This window comes from Spea bombifrons, chromosome 3 (assembly GCF_027358695.1).
Source record: "Spea bombifrons isolate aSpeBom1 chromosome 3, aSpeBom1.2.pri, whole genome shotgun sequence".
NCBI classification, from domain to species: domain Eukaryota; kingdom Metazoa; phylum Chordata; class Amphibia; order Anura; family Pelobatidae; genus Spea; species Spea bombifrons.
The window spans coordinates 122,111,593-122,132,411 of record NC_071089.1 but is presented as its reverse complement, the minus strand read 5'-3'; the positions used below and the strand labels follow the sequence as shown (position 1 = coordinate 122,132,411).

General features: G+C 44.2%; 1 protein-coding gene across 1 annotated transcript; it reads right to left on the bottom strand.

The window, feature by feature from the left end:
* Positions 1–410: 410 nt before the first annotated feature.
* Positions 411–5,364, bottom strand: LOC128484775 (whey acidic protein-like). The gene is made up of 8 exons (XM_053461315.1): positions 5,249–5,364; positions 4,256–4,429; positions 3,226–3,375; positions 2,606–2,743; positions 2,164–2,313; positions 1,373–1,540; positions 1,062–1,208; positions 411–611 (listed from the first exon to the last, which is right to left on the bottom strand). Exons 1-7 carry the CDS (start codon positions 5,346–5,348, stop codon positions 1,063–1,065), a joined length of 1,026 nt encoding a protein of 341 aa, XP_053317290.1. The 5' UTR covers positions 5,349–5,364; the 3' UTR covers positions 411–611; position 1,062.
* Positions 5,365–20,819: the final 15,455 nt, after the last annotated feature.

Below are 20,819 nucleotides of genomic sequence, written 5' to 3'. Positions count from 1 at the left end.
CAGAGTTCCCCGCACCGGTGCGGGGAACTCTGATCTCTGACAGTCGGGGAAGGTATTTGCGACGGACGCATACAAACCCCCGCTGCCAACTTCACCTCCGGAAGCACCGGTAAGTGTGTGTGTGTGTGGGGGGGCGTTAAATTGGGAGGGGGGGCGACGACAGGAGGATCCAGGTCCCCTGCAGCGGTGCGGGGGATCTGGATCTTAGTCTCCTAATCAGACCTCTATTTGAGGTCTGATTAGAAGACGACCCCGATTAGAAGACGAGGGGTATTTTTCAGAGCATTTGCTCTGAAAAAAACCTCGTCTTATAATCGAGCGAATACGGTATTTCCCACGAACGGGATGTGAAGGTGAAAAAGTTCTATTCCCAGAAACGGAGAACATGACCAAAAATCACCATAACGTGATAGGCATGCGAGTGTTTATTGGGGTAACAGGAAGCGAAAAGACGGCGGTAACCAGCGACAGGCGATATGCAGGAAGAGGCTCTCAGGAAGCGTGCTGGAGCGGAGCGGCCGCCGGCGGGTCACGGACTCCGTCAGCCCCGTACCGGCTGTTAGTATTAACTCCGCGCTGGGGTCGCTTCTGTCTGATTCATTGTATTGGTGCTGAAATAAAAAGAAGCATTTTACTCGGCAGACACTGGGAGATCGGAGTAAAGGACTAACCAGGCTTCCACGGACTATAATTTCTATCACGCCCCAAAGTTTGTTGGACTATAACTCCCATTATCCTGACACACAATCCACGGGCAGCGCTGCTATTCATGGTGCGTCCTGCCCAAGTTACTGGGGTAGAGTCATTGGGACATCAACATTCACACAACTTCCTACCACCCTCTTCTGGCAGCTGAGCTCCTGGCCGGGGCATTTGTCAGGGCATGAGCTCAAATGTCAGGACTGCCCAATGCAAATCTGGGACTGTTGGTAGCTATGCATAGTATATGGTAATACCTGTCATGTGTCTGTTTATCTTGGACAGTCCCAAACCCCTCTGTCCCTCTCTCCCTGTGGCGCAGCGATATAATCGCATCAGCCGCCATATTGCGATATCCTCACCTCAGACCTCGATGCACTTGAAGATGCAGCCATAGTCACAGCACTTCCTGTTGGCGGGGCAATCGGCATCTGTGGTGCAATCGCCTTTGGGGTAGGGTAATTTACAGGCTACCAGGGTGTTCACTACCGGGCAATTCCTTGGCTCTACTGCAAGAAAAGGAGAGCAGATTGAAATTGCATGAAAAAGGTCATTTGGGTGGAAAGAGGCTTTGATTTCTGAATTCCTCACAAAATACGTTACTCGTATCGCTATCATGGAGTCATTGTACGGCAGGACATTGGCGGCAGATCTGGCGGGGGGGTCCACATACCGGGGGCTGGAATGACGGGGTCTTCTGTTAAGGGGTCCGTACACTCCTGGAGGCACAGAGGGGTGCAGCACTTCTGCCTCCCGGGGCATTCATGGTCACTTTTGCACTTTGGGAGTGGGGGAGGGAAGGCACATCTGGTGACCGGTATGGGGCAGAACCCATTTTTTTCTGTAAAAAAAATTAAAAATATCAATTGGAATATTTGGAATTATTGAGATATAATCTGAGTGCTCTCACAGTGCTATAGCCTATGTGATACAATTGTATGGTTAAGATAAGTATAAATAAAGTTTTTGTTGTTATCTCCTCCTTCCTCCTGAACAGGAAGAGAAGCAGTTAATATGTAACTGTGTGTTTTGCCTCCATCTTTATATATATATAAATTTCTTATATACCCGGTTATCCTATCCTAATAATTCAAATGGCAACAGAAATTCCATGTATTTTACGATAAGCTTTTAGCTTTAAATTAACCGGCAAACCACAGAAGCACAGGGGACAGAGTCGCTCAGGGACCTGCGGGGTCTGTGATCCCACAAATGTTATATCTGCGAAACGCGTGGGGTGTTGGCAGCGTAAGTGAGACAGTGGCTGGTGTCTGGCGGGACGTACCTGCGCTCTCCCCCTCGCCGTCTGTCTAGTCACGCCTCGTTAGAGAGTAGTAAGAGCAGGTAGGTGCTGAGAGTGGCTTCTGTGATGGAGGAAAAACCCCTGAGAGGGCAGTGAAGCCTCCAGACTCACAGATGCCCTCTCTGGACCTTCTGAGTGTTCCCGGGAATGATTTGGGTTACCTGTAATTGGGGTCACGCACTGCATCCTGTCGTCCGACAGACAGCACTTCAGGCCGGGCTTGCAGTCCCTGTCGCTGCCGCACAGGGGTTTGCCCGGGGTCGTGATGCACGATATCTGCTCCAGGCTGACCGGGCAATTCCCGGGGCGCTCTGCGGAGAGAAACAAAGGGCCGGAGAGTTAAGCCAACAAGTCCCCAGCTATCATCCCAAGGGTCTGCTGGTTAGAAGAGATTTCACACAGATGCCCCAGAGAGGGGCTGTTAGACTACACTGGACGGGGTGGATGCTCGTTTTTCACCGACAGAGCCGTGACCCCAGCGACTCTTTACGGCTGCCGAAAAACAAACGGCGAGGCGTCCATAATAAGTACTTGGTCATCCCCTCTGCTGATGCCGTGAAGCTGATGTGTGGGTAAAATGCTATATAAACCCCCCCCCATTACCTTTCAGGGGCTTCACGCATTTCTTCCCGCAGGAATCGCAGCACTTCAGGTCTCTTTGGCAGTCAGAATCGCTCTGGCAATGGCGTTTGGGTAAATTCATCGGAAAGAGCGATATGGAGGGGCATTGGCCGGGCTTCACTGCAACAACAAGGCTTTGGATCACATACTTCGTTTGATCATGGAAACATTATCCCTGAAGAAATATTTCAGGTTCATTGCGAGGACATGCAAGGTGTATTTCAGCTCGAATGACCTCGCCTGCAAATCCCATATTGTGACGTTGATAAACCTGAATATATTCATACATAAGGTGTTTAACTACTCACTGAATAAACCCAGGAGAGACACTACAGTGATCTGATGGATTACCCACTACTCTGAGAGGTGGACCTGTGTACGGAGCAGCCGGGTTCTGCAGTAGGGCTTTCTCCTGATGAAGAGGAGGCCCTTGTTTGGGCCGTTACAGGCTCAGTCTTTAGTAATTTCTGCCAATCAGTCATTTTGCTTTCATTCCATAGAAACCTTGCCAAAGACCTTTTTCCTTGTTTCATTCCTTTGAGGTCAGGGCTGGACTGAGAGACAATCAGGGGGTAGAAGCGCAGCTGCCGGACTTCACTTACCCTTCACTGTTGGGGAGCACTGTCTCCGGCAGTTGAAGCAGCAGCACCTCTGGGAGCCCGGGCACTGCTTGTCACTGTGGCACTCATTGGGCAGGGGTCGGGCAAACATACAGATGGAGGCATTAAAGTAGGGGCAGGAATCCACCTTGGCTGCAGGACGAGAATGTGGGGAACGTTTCATAAATGGGGGGCTGCCATCACTTTATTGGAGCTTTACAATTCAAGGAGACATTTAACTATACATTATACAGGGTGGGTCACTGATTTATCTATACATTATACAGGGGGCCGGTCACTGATTTATCTATACATTATACAGGGGGCCGGTCACTGATTTATCTATACATTATACAGGGGGCCAGTCACTGATTTATCTATACATTATACAGGGGGCCAGTCACTGATTTATCTATACATTATACAGGGGGCCGGTCACTGATTTATCTATACATTATACAGGGGGCCGGCTCGCTGATTTATCCATACATTATACAGGGCGGCTCGCTAATTTAACAATACATTGTACAGGGGCCGGGTCACTGATTTATCTATACATTATACAGGGGCCGGTCGCTGATTTATCCATACATTATACAGGGGCCGGTCACTGATTTATCTATACATTATACAGGGGGCCGGTCACTGATTTATCTATGCATTATACAGGGGCCGGTCACTGATTTATCTATACATTATACAGGGGCCGGTCACTGATTTATCTATACATTATACAGGGGCGGCTCACTGATTTAACTATACATTATAGAGGGCTCACTGATTTATCTATACATTATACAGGGGCCGGTCACTAATTTAACTATACATTATACAGGGGCCGGTTCACTGATTTATCTATACATTATACAGGGGGCCGGCTCGCTGATTTATCTATACATTATACAGGGGGCCGGCTCACTGATTTATCTATACATTATACAGGGGGCCGGCTCACTGATTTATCTATGCATGATTCTGAAATGAGGGGGTTGATGGGATTTTTCCCACCCCAGCTCACAGTTCTGCCCCGTACCAGTCAGAGGGTCGAGGCAGCGGTTCCGGCAGCCAGAGTAGCAGCACTTCTTCTTGCCCCTGCAGTCTGCATCCGTCTCACACTCGGATTTCTGCGGCATCGCATTCTCACACGTGGGGTAATCCACGTTTAGCGGGCAGGTCCCCGGCTTCAGTTTAATTGCGATCAAGTCCTCTGAAAGAAATCGGGGCAATTAGACGCATTTATTTAAAGAGACAGTGCCGTCATTGGCTGGGCGAGGGAGGCTGGAAGTGAGGCAGCCCAGATGGGGCAGAAAGGATCGGGGCGGATGGGGAAGCTGTCAATCACTTGAATGACTTCATACTGACACAGGGCAAGCGACAGCTCCTTGGGTTAAAAAGACTGGGGCGGATGAGAGTGTTAGGAGTTTAACTGTTTCAGTGCTGAATATTCATACATTAACCCCATAGAGACACTAACTGTGAGCCCAACATTAAGGAGACGATATAACGCCGGTGGCTGATAAGTAATGGTACGTTTTCCATGTACGCTCACTCAAAGTGCGAGTCGTTAAACTGTCCGTCATCTTCATTAAGTTTTTCACTTGCTTTTTCTTACACTTTGACTACCGACTACCATCTAACGTATGGGGACCCGGCGGGTACAGCGGCTGCGATGTATCCTAAACTCTTCGATCTCATTCTCGCTGAAAGAAAGGCCAAGAAAAGCGGAGCTGGCTTTACACCTGAACTGAAAGAATGTTCTAACATTGACCTCTGTCATAAATCTCTGCAAAAGCAAAGCCGGAAAGTGGGATCAGTGTTTTTAGCTGCCGGAAAGTGGATGCGGGTCCCCCGACGAGTTATCAGAGCAATAAACGGCAGGAAATAAAATACATAAAACAAATAATAAATCTGTCACATTATTCAATTCTGAAAGATTATTCATTCGGCTACAAAATCGTTTCATTCATAAAACTCTCCCTTGAAAAGTGAGAGGTAAAAAAACAAATGTGGGCCAACAAAGGGTTACCTGGATGGGACGGAGTCAATTTACTGACTGTTTGCGCCGGGATCGTCCCCAAGCAGCTCAGAACGAGCCCCAAGGCGAGGAGAGCAGGAGATGAAGCCATGTCGTTCCAAAACTGTGTCTGAGCATCAGGCTGCCGGCGGATTTATATACCTGCGATTATGGAAGAAAGGGAGCGGCTCGGGCTAAACCTGCACCGAAACAATGAATTTCTCAAAACACTGTCATCGGTAATCTTCTCAGCCTTCACAGCCCCAAACCGGACAGTGAATGTGGAATTCTATCCCTCATATTATATACTCTGCGGCCGTATAACTAATCCCGTCCTTATAACCCGTTATATCCCTGTATATTCCTCATATTATATATTATACACTCTCCGGCCGTATAACTAATCCCGTCCTTATAACCCGTTATATCCTGTATATTCCTCATATTATATATTATATACTCTCCCCCGTATAACTAATCTCGTCCTTATAACCCGTTATATCCTGTATATTCCTCATATTATATATTATATACTCTCCCCCGTATAACTAATCCCCTCCTTATAACCCGTTATATCCTGTATATTCCTCATATTATATATTATATACTCTCCCCCCCGTATAACTAATCCCGTCCTTATAACCCGTTATATCCTGTATATTCCTCATATTATATATTATATACTCCCCCCCGTATAACTAATCCCGTCCTTATAACCCGTTATATCCTGTATATTCCTCATATTATATATTATATATTCTCCGGCCATATAACTAATCCCGTCCTTATAACCCGTTATATTCTGTATATTCCTCATATTATATATTATACACTCTCCGGCCGTATAACTAATCTCGTCCTTATAACCCGTTATATCCCTGTATATTCCTCATATTATATATTATATACTCTCCGGCCGTATAACTAATCCCGTCCTTATAACCCGTTATATCCCTGTATATTCCTCATATTATATATTATATACTCTCCCCCCGTATAACTAATCCCGTCCTTATAACCCGTTATATCCCTGTATATTCCTCATATTATATATTATATACTCTCCGGCCGTATAACTAATCCCGTCCTTATAACCCGTTATATCCCTGTATATTCCTCATATTATATATTATATACTCTCCGGCCGTATAACTAATCCCGTCCTTATAACCCGTTATATCCTGTATATTCCTCAAATTATATATTATATACTCTCCCCCCGTATAACTAATCCCGTCCTTATAACCCGTTATATCCTGTATATTCCTCATATTATATATTATATACTCTCCGGCCGTATAACTAATCCGTCCTTATAACCCGTTATATCCTGTATATTCCTCAAATTATATATTATATACTCTCCGGCCGTATAACTAATCCCATCCTTATAACCCGTTATATCCCTGTATATTCCTCATATTATATATTATATACTCTCCGGCCGTATAACTAATCCCGTCCTTATAACCCGTTATATCCTGTATATTCCTCATATTATATATTATATACTCTCCCCCCCGTATAACTAATCCCGTCCTTATAACCCGTTATATCCCTGTATATTCCTCATATTATATATTATATACTCTCCGGCCGTATAACTAATCCCGTCCTTATAACCCGTTATATCCTGTATATTCCTCATATTATATATAATATACTCTCCCCCCGTATAACTAATCCCGTCCTTATAACCCGTTATATCCTGTATATTCCTCATATTATATATTATATACTCTCCGGCCCGTATAACTAATCCCGTCCTTATAACCCGTTATATCCTGTATATTCCTCATATTATATATTATATACTCTCCGGCCGTATAACTAATCCTGTCCTTATAACCCGTTATATCCCTGTATATTCCTCATATTATATATTATATACTCTCCGGCCGTGTAACTAATCCCGTCCTTATAACCCGTTATATCCCTGTATATTCCTCATATAATACTGTATATAATATATACAAACACTTACACATTCACAGAAACGTGGTCTCATGTAATGCCAGGGGTCGATAAAGTTGGACCCTCAGCCACCATAATCAGATGAGAGGGCGCCATGCAACATCATGAGGCGCCATGCAACAAGAGGCCGGTTGTGGAGACCAGTGATGTAAAAAATAAATACTAATAATGGAGTCCCTCCTAACCCCTTTTTATGACAGACTCTGCGTGTTGTTTTGTGGCTTCTCTTTGGCAGCCCTTTTATACCATGTTACCCCGGTACGGCTGCAGACACGGATCGGAAAAACCTTCACCCCCCAGCGTTTTTGTTATAATCGATGACGCAATGCGCTTTTCTGACCCGCGCGTCACCCTCTCCTCTTACATTTACTGGCAGCACACTTTCATTCAAACCCGTTCTTATTCCAAGGGCCAGAAGCTCCTCATTGTGCAAAGCGCCCGTTGTCCCAACTGCCCGCTGTCATTAACCTCGCTGACCGACGGGCTCTTAGATCCCAATCCAGGCGCAAAAGGGTTCTTTTACTTAGAAAAAGGATTACCTTGCGCCAGGAGAATGACTACAATAACAATTCTCTAGTGTCTCCAACTAGCAAAAGGGTAACATCAGACATACATAAGAATATTAATAACAGAATATAACAATAGAAACTTATTTCTCAAGGAAATTCTAAATGGAACAGGGAGATACGGATAGCAAGAAACATGGTGTCACGGAGCTGGCTAGTCCGACCGACTACCTCCGCTGTCTTGTGCTCCCTTAGCCTGGGACACCACACTTTCCCCGGTTCCCCAGTCACTCGCCGAGACTCAGTGTAGGGTAAAACCAAACGAAGACTGATTTATTTTACACACACAGGGCCGGATATATCCAGCAAAACACACATTTACATTAAACAAGATATTGGGACACAAACCGCCCCCTTAATCTGCCTCCCAGAGACAACAGGGGCAATAACGGGATTAACCATACAATAGGGGGGGGAGACTGATTTATACAACATTAAACTGACAGAATGGCGGCCTCTCCCTGGTGGCAGATCCTGGCTGTCTGCCGGAGATAATCCCCTCAGCCAGTGATGAGATGATACTGCTGGGGGTAGCCACAGAAGTCTTTACAAACCCAGGGCCCGTAGTCAATAGGGAGGAGGCTGGCAGTCAGGCCTCTCCAGTGGTCCCAGTGATGGAGGCTTCCGTCACAATTCTCCCCCCTTCGAATTGGACTGACACAGGAGGAGACCCCAAACAGGTTGACTCCGTAGTCAGTTTATTTGGCCCATCAATGCCCTCCCAAAATTGGTGCTGCTGCTGGGGAGATGGGACGGCTGCGCCATCTCCCGTGTACCGCTGGGGAGGGATAACTCCTGCATCCCCTCCCGGGTGCTCCTGCTGCCGTTGAGGAGGGAGGTCAGGTTGATCCGGTCCCGGAATTAGGTTCTGCCGCTGGGGAGATGGACCGGCTTTTCCACCTCCCTGCTTCAGCTGGGGTTAGGGCATCTTGTGGGTCGGCCTGCAGCTGGGGAGGGAGGACCGGTTCCTCCGCTCCTGGACATGTGAGCTGCCGCTGGGGAGAAGGGCCGGCTGCCGCATCTCCCTGGATCCCTGTAGCCATTGCAGGTGTGGGGCAGAAGCCAGCAGTGCTCTGCCCTGTTGCCAGCTCTTCAGCTGGGGCTAAGGGATCTGGGCAGACTGCCCAGCATTCTGAGGACCCAGGTGTGGAGACCGCAGTGTTATCCACCCCTCTTGGGTTAACATCCTCAGATGTAAAATCAATTAGATCCACAATCTCTGGATCCGGTTGTGGCGTAAAGTCACATAGCTCGCTGCCCGGTATCCCTGTGACTCAGGGGTGGAGACCGCAGTCCCATCCACCCCGCCTGGATCAACATCCTCAGATGACGACTCAATAACATCCACAAAATCCCTGGACACTGGGGCATTCTGCTGAACGCGGTCAAACAGTTTTTTATACGCCTTTTCCAGTTCCCACTCCTGTGTAATTAAAAAGTCTAAATCACCTTTAAGTCCTAGTGCATCTGGGAGGTCCCACTGCCTGAAATCCCGGATGTCCTCGATCCGCCACTCCGCTGTACTGCCGAAGTCCGGATCCTCCTGAAGACTATCCCATAATAATCCCAGGCCACCGAAGTCATAGCCCTCTGGAGAACATTCTTTCGCAGTTCCCCAATATGCTTGTTCTGTATACCACTGCAGAGCTCTATAGTGATCTTCCAGCTCTACCTCCTGCTGGACCAGCTTGTCCAATTCAGATACCCATTGCTCCTGGGGTTGCTGTCCCAGGAATGACATCCGTAGTTCCCGCTGGTCTCTAATCATTTGTTCAGAGCTTGGAAGACACTGACCCCGGCATATAACAGCCCTCTGCCATACTGACCGTCGAACCACTTGCCTCAGATTCTGGTATTGTTCTGTAGGCAGAGTAGTGGTGTAGCAGGAGAGGATGACCCGCAGCAGCCCCTGGAATTCTGATACCACATCCATGTCCTCGTCAAGGCGACCGAAGCCTGCCGTCCTGTCGGTCAATCCCGGTAGAAAGTAAGTGTCCCTCGGACTAAGAAGCAATCCCGCCGCTTGCCACCAATGTCACGGAGCTGGCTAGTCCGACCGACTACCTCCGCTGTCTTGTGCTCCCTTAGCCTGGGACAACACAGTTTCCCCGGTTCCCCAGTCACTCGCCGAGACTCAGTGTAGGGTAAAACCAAACGAAGACTGATTTATTTCTCACACACAGAGCTGGATATATCCAGCAAAACACACATTTACATAAAACAAGATATTGGGACACAAACCGCCCCCTTAATCTGCCTCCCAGAGACAACAGGGGCAGTAACGGGATTAACAATACAATAGGTGGGGGGAAGACTTAAACTGAAACAATGGCGGCCTCTCCCTGGTGGCAGATCCTGGCTGTCTGCCGGAGATAATCCCCTCAGCCAGTGATGAGATGATACTGCTGGGGGTAGCCACAGAAGTCTCTACAAACCCAGGGCCCATCGTCAATAGGGAGGAGGCTGGCAGTCAGGCTTCTCCAGTGGTCCCAGTGATGGAGGCTTCCGTCACACATGGGAACTAAACATAAGAAATCTAACACAGTGGAGAGCGTTACAAGAGAAAAATATAAACACTCTGGAGTTTCTACACGGCCCCCATATCCCTCTAACCTCCCACTCTGACCCCTATCCGCCCAGCAAACTACCCGAAAACCCAACTATACTGAAGCTATAATCTGGGGAGGCTTCCATTACCCTTCATCAGGATTAAAACAATTCAGCTCTTTCTAAGAATCTTGAAATGGGGCAATCTCTGACCCGGGTGTTGGCTTCTAAGGTGATGTCAGAGTTTGTTATAATTACACAGCATGTTCCAGCTCTGCAGGAACATTTCGTTCATCATTATCATGCGGCCCTACAAAGGCATGAGGAAGCTGCATGGCAATGAAGGAGTTACCCAGAGGTCTGACTCAATTATCTCGAGATGTAAGGGTGAGGCCTCGAGGAAAAATACAATAGCATTCTGTGATTCTAAACCCCAGCGCTGTATACAGTAATATACAACCCCAGCGATGTATACAGTAATATACAACCCCAGCGATGTATACAGTAATATACAACCCCAGCGATGTATATAGTACTAAATCCCCAGCGCTGTATACAGTAATATACAACCCCAGCGATGTATACAGTAATATACAACCCCAGCGATGTATACAGTAATATACAACCCCAGCGATGTATACAGTAATATACAACCCCAGCGATGTATACAGTAATATACAACCCCAGCGATGTATACAGTAATATACAACCCCAGCGATGTATACAGTAATATAACCCCCCAGCGATGTATACAGTAATATACAACCCCAGCGATGTATATAGTACTAAATCCCCAGCGCTGTATACAGTAATATACAACCCCAGCGATGTATACAGTAATATACAACCCCAGCGATGTATACAGTAATATACAACCCCAGCGATGTATATAGTACTAAATCCCCAGCGCTGTATACAGTAATATACAACCCCAGCGATGTATACAGTAATATACAACCCCAGCGATGTATATAGTACTAAATCCCCAGCGCTGTATACAGTAATATACAACCCCAGCGATGTATACAGTAATATACAACCCCAGCGATGTATACAGTAATATACAACCCCAGCAATGTATACAGTAATATACAACCCCAGCGATGTATACAGTAATATACAACCCCAGCGATGTATACAGTAATATAACCCCCAGCGCTGTGTACAGTGATATACAACCCCAGCGATGTATACAGTAATATAACCCCCAGCGCTGTGTACAGTGATATACAACCCCAGCGATGATTACAGTAATATACAACCCCCGCGATGTATACAGTAATATACAACCCCAGCAATGTATATAGTACTAAACCCCCAGCGCTGTATACAGTAATATACCTCCCCAGCGATGTATACAGTAATATAAAACCCCAGCTATGTGTACAGTAATATAACCCCCCAGCGCTGTATACAGTAATATACCCCCCCAGCGCTGTATACAGTAATATAACCCCCAGCGCTATATACAGTAATATAACCCCCAGCGCTGTATACAGTAATATAACCCCCCAACGCAGTATAAAGTAATATAACCCCCCCAGCGCTGTATACAGTAATATAACCCCCATCGCTGTATACAGTAATATAACCCCCAGCGCTGTATACAGTAATATAACCCCCAGCACTGTATACAGTAACATAACCCCCCAGCGCTGTATACAGTAATATACCCCCCAGCGCTGTATACAGTAATATAACCCCCCAGCGATATATATAGTACTAAACCCCCAGCGCTGTATACAGTAATATAACCCCCCGCGCTGTATACAGTAATATAACCCCCCAGCGCTGTATACAGTAATATAACCCCCAGCGCTCTATACAGTAATATAACCACCAGCGCTGTATACAGTAATATAACCCCCAGTGCTGTATACAGTAATATAACCCCCAGCGCTCTATACAGTAATATAACCACCAGCGCTCTATACAGTAATATAACCCCCAGCGCTGTATACAGTAATATAACCCCCAGTACTGTATACAGTAATATAACCCCCAGTGCTGTATACAGTAATATAACCACCAGCGCTGTATACAGTAATATACCCCCCAGTGCTGTATACAGTAATATAACCCCCCAGTGCTGTATACAGTAATATAACCCCCCAGCGCTGTATACAGTAATATAACCCCGCAGTGCTGTATACAGTAATATAACCCTTTAGGCCTTTTTTTAACTCCTGATTTCCGCTCCCGTTAACCCCTGCGATGCTGCGTCGGATAACGGGAGCAGAAATCCGTAGGGTAAAGGGCCGTGCAAGCGACCAATAGGCTCACTCGCACGGCCCCTTATCACTAGTTGCTATGCAGAAAAAAGAAAAGAAAAAAACACCTGGGACCCTGCTGCAACAGTTAAAAGTCCGTGCCAGCGACCAACAAAGTCACCGGTACCGACATTTAACTTAGCATAATAACTTATTATAACTTCGCACACAATGCTGCCCTCTGCCGGTACGATACATTGAGTAGCTTAATAAGTTATTATGCTACTCAATATATAACCAACAGAGGGCAGCATTCTGTCCGATGATATATCAGCCATATGTGACAGTGTGCTCATTTTCATTTATTAATTATTTAAATAAAATATCTTCCCATGATCCGCTGGTCTCCCCGCCGCACTCGCAGACATTAATTCTGTCCAACTTGCAAACTCTTTTTTTCTATTTATTTGGGGTTTTTTTTGTATTAAACCATTACACGGAAGGATCATGGGAATATATTTTATTTGAATAAATGCAAATGAGCACACTGCTACATATGGCTAATATATGTTCGGACAGAATGCTGCCCTCTGTTGGTTTTACATTAAGTAGCATAATAAATAACTGGATTTCAAGCATATGGAACAATGCTACTCAATGTATAACCAACAGAGGGCAGCATTCTGTCCGAACATATATCAGCCATATGTGGCAGTGTGCTCATTTGCATTTATTCAAATAAAATACATTCCCATGATCCTTTCGTCTAACAGTTTAATACAAAAAAAACCCCCAAAATAAATAAATAAAGAGAAAAAGAGAGAAAAAGAGAAAAAGAGAAAAGAGAAAAGAGAAAAAAGAGTTTGCAAGTTGGACAGAATTAATGTCCGCGAGTGCGGCGGGGAGACCAGCGGATCATGGGAATATATTTTATTTAAATAATTAATAAATGCAAATGAGCACACTGTCATATATGGCTAATATATCTTTGGACAGAATGCTGCCCTCTGTTGGTTATACATTGAGTAGCAGAATATTCTGCCCGAGAATACATTAGCTATATATATATGGTAGTGTGCTCATTGGTCGCCAGCAGGAAGCCCCTGCTGGCGACCAATAGAGTTGCTGGTACGCACATTTAAACTACCGGCGCCAGAGCTGATGTGGTACGCATATTAACCCCTTAACCGGAAAAAACTAAGAAAAAACGAATATTCGTGGAATACGAAGATTTTTTTTTTGACGAAGACGAGCACGAAGACGAAGAGCCTCCTGGTGCCCAAGTCTAGTTTCTATCATAATATACTGGCGCAGACATTGACGGTGGTACAGCATAACTGCTATCATTATATACTGAGGCAAACATTGACGGTGATACAGCATAACACCTATCACTATATACTGAGGCAGACATTGACGGTGGTACAGCATAACACCTATCACTATATACTGAGGCAGACATTGATGGTGGTACAGCATAACACCTATCACTATACATTGAGCCAGATATTGACAATAATGCACCATAACCCCTATCACTATATACTAAGCCAAACATTGATGTAAGGGATTTTTTTATCAGTGCAGTATGGTTGGAGGTCCTCTTAGGGACCTCTTGAACATCTTATTAATGCCAGCGATGCCACAATGACATCACTTAGCTCACTTTATTGTTTTTTTTTATTATTTATTGTATTATTTTGTTAATGTTTAAATTTTTTTTTAAATGACTAACAATTGTTTTATTTATTTTTTTCTGATTCGTTTTTTAGCATGGGAGAAGAGTGAGGAAAATGGTTTCTTACTCTCCTCCCTACAGTCCCCCGATCACAGACACTGTGATCTCTACGCAAGTCCCCACAACAACATGCACAGAAATGTATAGCTGGAAACCTATAGACAACAGCCATATTCACTTCCACTTGTCAGGACTTGCAGGATTATTCCTCCCCGTGAAGTTATCTCTCCTGTATTGTTATGTTGCTGATTGTTGCTGATATGGGGAGCAGCGACCAATCAGGATGCAGAAAGGGCAACCGTTTTATTATAATGAATGTCTATAATTTAATGAAATCAGATCAATACGTAACGCGCTGAACAAAGCAAAGAGCAGAACCTGAATATCCATCCAGTGCTTTGTAAGATATCTGCAACCAAATATCTGAACCTCCATACTGTGCAACCTTATTTCCTTGGGACAGAATCAGGAACTTGGTATTCTGTGTCTGTTTCCTTGGAAACAGAATCACTTTTATAATATACAGAAAATCAAACGGATTCGCAGAATCATTTCTAAACTGCAAAAATATCAAGAAAAACTCAAAAAGGGGAATTTTATCGGCTAAAGCGTAAATCAGAAAAGCTGGCAGCAAACATCTGATTGGCTGAAAGAGGACAAAGTGCCAGATCTGCTAAATAAATAAAGCAGAACAGATAATGCCCCGGGGCCGGATGGTTTATACCCTCTGCTACTTAACCACTTGGCCTAAAGCAGAAGCGTTAACAACACAGACCAAAATCTCAGCCAGGTGGTTATAGACCCAGCAGTAGCGGGGACATTTTGGAAGCCGGTTAAGGGATAATATTAAAAAAAAAACAACTATTTATTATTATTTAACTCAGGTTTATGAAGCAGAGATCGTGCCGGACGAAATTAATTGCTTTCTATGAAGTGTTGAGTAAAACCCAGAACAGAGAGTTTCAGTGGATGTGATTTATTCAGATTGTGTGAAAGCAGGTGATCCGGATCCACATACAAGATTATCGAGCGAATGGAAGGAGGTCGGCTTAGGGAGCGCTGCTGGGATAGAAAACTCTCCAAATGATAGCAGTCCGAGAGTTCATGGAGAATTATCCAACCGGAGAAATGGGGTAAATCAAGTGAAATGGAGAGTTCATGGAGAATTATCCAACTGGAGAAATGGGGTAAATCAAGTGAAATGAAGAGTTCATGGAGAATGATCCAACCGGAGAAATGGGGTAAATGAAGTGAAATGAAGAGTTCATGGAGAATTATCCAACCGGAGAAAGGGGGTGAATCAAGTGAAATGAAGAGTTCATGGAGAATGATCCACCTGGAGAAATGGGGTGAATGAAGTGAAATGAAGAGCTGGCATGTGGGCCGGGCATCATTAAAACGAGATTCTGGCTTCCTTGATGATTAGGAAACCATAGTCAGGTTTAGAGTCTGTTTGCTTCGCCCTCCATGACTTTCATGTCCTAAATTTTCCAAACTGAAATGGCTTTTTCTTGAGTTTTGGTATTTTCCGTTTCTTGGATTTCAGTTTTTTGGCGATGTTCTATTTAGGTTTCTTCATTTTCTTCATTTTCTTCAGTTTTGTTTTTGCCTTTGACTTCAATTTCCGCTGCTCGCGTTGAAGTTTGGCTTTGGCTTTCTTAGATTTTGCTTTCACCTTCTGTTGCATCTTTTTCATCTCTTTGATGCTTTTTTCTTTAAGCTCTTTTTTCCTTTTCTTCCTTCGCTCCTTTCTCTCCTTTTTCTCCTTTTCCTTCTTCTCCTCCTTTTTCTCCCTTCTCTCCTTTTTCTCCTTTTCCTTCCTTTCCTTCTTTTTATCTTTTCTCTCCCTTTTCTCCTTTTCTTTCCTGTCCTTCTTCTCCTCCTTTTTCTCCCTTATCTCCTTTTTCTCCCTTTCCTTCCTTTCCTCCTTTTTATCCTTTCTCTCCCATTTATGCTTTTCCTTCTTTTCCTCCCTTTTCTCCTTTCTCTCCCTTTTCTCCCTTTTCTTCCTCTCCTTTTTTGTCTCCATTCCCTCCCATTCCTCCTTTTCTTTATAGTCCTTCTTTCTCTTCATTCTCGCCCGTTCCTCCTTTTCCTCACATTCCTCCTCTTCACTCTCCTCTTCACCCTCCTCTTCATCATAAATCTTCTTTTTCCTTCTGTCAGTCCGGTCTCTTCCTGGATGTTTTAGGATCTTCCTGGATGTTTTCGGTTTCCTTTCAATTCTTTCTTCACTCTCCTGTTCTTGGAGACTGGAAATTGATGGATTTACTAAAACAAATGAAAAATAAAAGAAAGCAAATCGGTTAATATGTTACGGATCGTCCCTCGACAACGTGTACATAAAAACCCTCTGATTCCCAAGCTTCAAAGAAATGTTTCCTATAATGTGACTTCCAACCTTATTTTCTATTTTGTTACAGTAGCAAATAATTGATATTCTATTTATATTGTGAAATCATTTCTTAGTAAGACGGGTGAGTTAAGTTCCAGCAATGAATTTTAAAAGTCCAAGTTTGATGACATCATACGGTCACAATAAGCGTATACTCTTTCTATTATTCATTATTGTTAATATATGTTACCCAAGGAAGTTAAGCCGCGGAGGGACTCTTCATCCGGCGGTCTGTTTTTTCGTTGTCTACAGCGGCGAAACCTAAAATAAGAATAATGAACCCGTTAAGGAAGAAATGGATTCCAGCAGCATCGGGGGGTTTCTCCCCGTGTATAGTATACATGCTGTTTGGTCATTTTTTATATAGTGCGTTGCGTTGGATGTCTCTCCGCAGCATTTGAATTTCCAACAATTTGTATAACTTACTGTACGTAGAAATAGACCACCAGTCCGGCGACCACCGCGCATGTAACACAGAAGAATGCGTTCTGCACGATCCTCAACACCCGTCGTGAATGAACTGTAGAGAGAGCAAAAATATTTCTTAGCACGAGAAGAATGTGGAGATAAATACATATTTATATAACACACAGACAGATTTCTATATTAAAGCTTAAAGAAAAATAGGATCTGCTACTAAACGAGATCGGAGAAAATGGTCATTTCTGTCCTCTTCTGAAAGTAGGACACATTGTCGCTTCCAGAGCTTCCTCTCCCCGAAGGCATTAATAGAACGTCTTTTATCTCTAACGCTGCGCTTCTATCTTAGTGTAGAGGAGTTAGAAATGACGCGTTTCTTTTTCCGGCTCCAGTTACTCCACTATGAGAGCATTTGCTATTATTGTGTAGTTTGCTATTCCATACGGTTATCATTAATGTTAAAAGAAAACACATAGCGTACCTGATTGCGCCATTCGTGTAATCAGTGAACGGAATCCTCCGATCGCCAGAGATCCTTTGTGACATAAACAGGAAAAAGGAGCGTTAGCTGCATGTTCTCTATACAATATCTTTCTATTATCCCCGAGTTACAGATAAAGCCAGCCCCAAATGACAGTTACATGAGGAGCGGATACTGTAACCTCTCTTATCTAATATTCCACATTTCATCTTTCTCACGGGTAATGAAATCACGCGTGTGCATCGTACACATACACACATAACACGGATCACACGCTTCTGAAGCATGGATGCCCATCTGAGAGACGTCTGTATCTTACCATTAGATGTTGGCTTGGATTCTCGTGGCTGGAAATCCCCGTCGGTCCCTGCAAAAAAAAACAACACCGGGGTCATCAACGGCCAACGAACTTCTTCATTCATAGGAACCTCGGGAAGAGACGCGCAATTCCTCTGTGTCCCAAAAACATTTCTAAATATCATATGCTGTCCGGTGTAAGGTGGAGAGCCCGGTTTTCATTGGATTTCTAACGGATTTAACTGATATTTTTCTACCAAACCGCCTCGAGTGCAGCTGCAGGGCAGCGATTCCGGCAGCTACTGATACAAAGAGAATTATACCGCTGTTTGTACTCAACAATATAACCGCTAGCAAGAAATAGTTCATGGAAACATTTGCCGCTGATCTGCTGCGGTCACCGGGAGCCCAGAACCCAGAAAGCCGATATTCCCCAGTTTTATCCGGATCTCGAGTTATTCGGATTCTTTACCTTTCGGGCGCGGAACAGGAAAAGTCTCAGAAGTCAAACAGCAAATAGCAAATAGCAAAGCTACTACGATCCGCATCTTCTCTGTTAGGAGTCTACAGTAGAAGTGTCCTTCTGCTCTCTGATGTGCTGTATCTGTGTACTGCACCTGTGATGTCACAATGAAGACATGACATCATCGTGTTCCGTGATCTCAAGGTAATGAAACGATAGAGGTTTTGTTCGTTTGCAATGTTACAAAAACACTTTTGATACAAAATAAAAACCCAGTAGAGATAGAAGAAACCTTTAAGGTGTTTTCCGGCCGGATCGGAGTCTATTGCTGGGCGCTGTGAGGATTATTATTTTCTTGTTATTTGTTCGTTGGCAGGGAATTAGGGAGCCGATCCGTTTATTGTTCAGGTAATTGTTGTTAAAGTGAATTCTCCCAAGATGTAGTATTTGAGGCGTCCTGATTTGGGAAGCACCTGATACACAGGAGACGGAATTCTATTCTCTTTCTGGCAGTAATGGGGCAGACATTGCGAGGGATACAGTGTTACTCGCTGCTTTTTTGCGGGTTTTATGGTTATTTTGCTGATTTGAAATGGGAATGATGACCGTTGGAAACATTTATCACCCAAACAGATATATATTTCTGGAAAGCAGACAGCCCGGGGGGCTCACTGGGATCGCTGGGCAATCAGGGGGCAGCTATTTGGCCGCCAATCTCTATAAATTTAGCCAAAACGTGATTTTTTGGGCTTCTTCCACCAACGCATCGCTCTGTATTTTTTCTGCAGGTTTTTGTGCAGAAATGTATTCACTTTTTTCAGCTTTTCTTGCAGCATAGATAGATTATTAAAGTATTTTGGAAGGGATTTGCTACAGTTTTCCACCATTTCATAAAAGGATAATGTTAGCCGGCCGCAGGATATATTCATTATAATAACACCAAGCTGAGAATGAAGGGAAGGAAATTCCCCGACACCAATCCTAACCGTATACCGGTACAGAACCGATCCAAACCTTACCGACGACAGCCAACGCGTCTCTACATCAACGACTTCTTCAGACTGCAGCCCCGCGTGGGGCACGGATACAATCTCCTCACATTACACGGCACTCAAACACGGGCCACAACCTAGAAAAAGAGACAACACGGGGGCAAGATCTACATAACAGAGAAACACGGGGCAGAAAACATCCACGATCGCTATTTATAAAACAATTTAACCAAAACCGCATAAAGCGCATTAAACGGGGTCTTAAGTTTGCCCCCCGCAGCTAAACTTGGCGCATTCTCTTTGTCTGCGGAGTTACAGAAATTCACTCGATCCCTTTTTGGAGGATCCCGGATCCCAATAAATCCCCAGAATACAGAGAATAAATGTATTCACACGTTCCTTCAAGAAAAGGCTCGTTTATTTCTCATATTCACAAAAATCAGGAGCTATCGCGATATTTAATATATTTAGTAATTAATAAAAAATAAAGTGAAATCTACACATAGTGAAAAAAAACAATGGTGGGGGCTGAAGAATCCTTCCCAGTAAATATTATCATGAAGAAGCCACTAGATTCATAAAAAATAGGGAAACGTGAAATTCTCAAAAAAGACGCCTTAACCCTTTTAGGACTGAGCTGTTTTTTTCTTTTTGTTCTCGTTATGATCGAGGCGGTCTCCTTATTTCTGCGGGGTTCGAGTTCAGCTGTAATTTTCCTCTCTCATTTACTGAACCCACAAAAGTTATATATTGTTGTTTTTTTTTTCTGGAGAAGAAGGGCTTTCTTTAGATGTCATTATTTGGATCATATCATCTCATTTTCTATAAAAATATATATATTGTGATTCTTTATAAAAAATGCACTATTTCTGACTGTTATATGAAATAAGTCTACAAAAACCAAAAAACTGTGCTAAATAGATTCTTTTTCTTATTCAATGTTTATTAGATTTCAAAATTAGAAACATGCATACAATAAAGGGGCCCCCTGGACCAATAGGAAGGGGGTGATGCCCGCTGGCGCGTCCACAGCTCTCCTGTCATTGGTGGGTAGCGGTAACATTGTTGCAGTTCTAAGGGTTATATTGGGGGCATGAAGCTTACGTCTATTGCCTTTGTCACCAGTGATGGGAAGTTCGGATCAGTAAAGTGAATCGGATCATTCGAGTCGTTCATTGAAATGATCCGATTCATGATCCGATTCTTCGGATCACTCAGTGTGACTCACAGCAGTTACTGTTTCCCAGTCCCTGCCTGCAGTCACACTGACGATTGGCCGCGCCCCTTTCATTACAGTCAATGAACCCTCCTGCCCGCCTACTCTGGTGATGTCACTGAAGGCAGAGAGTCGTTCAGAGATTCGTTCAGAGATTCAAATCTTTACTGCCCGCAAGATTTCGATTCCTCTCAGTTTGCCCCCTTTACCTCTAACTACACCTTAAGTTAACTTTATTAAATTAATTAAATTAACCCTCAGTCCTCAGCACTAAATTAACCCTA

What these genes read in the sequence shown, in the direction of transcription:
- LOC128484775 (XM_053461315.1), bottom strand. Translation starts at nt 5,348, where the DNA reads ATGGCTTCATCTCCTGCTCTCCTCGCCTTGGGGCTCGTTCTGAGCTGC. An exon ending in CTGCCTCGACCCTCTGACTG is followed by an intron (nt 3,376 to 4,255) that starts GTACGGGGCAGA and finishes CTCGTCCTGCAG; the next exon opens with CCAAGGTGGATTCCTGCCCC. An exon ending in GTGCTCCCCAACAGTGAAGG is followed by an intron (nt 2,744 to 3,225) that starts GTAAGTGAAGTC and finishes TTGTTGTTGCAG; the next exon opens with TGAAGCCCGGCCAATGCCCC.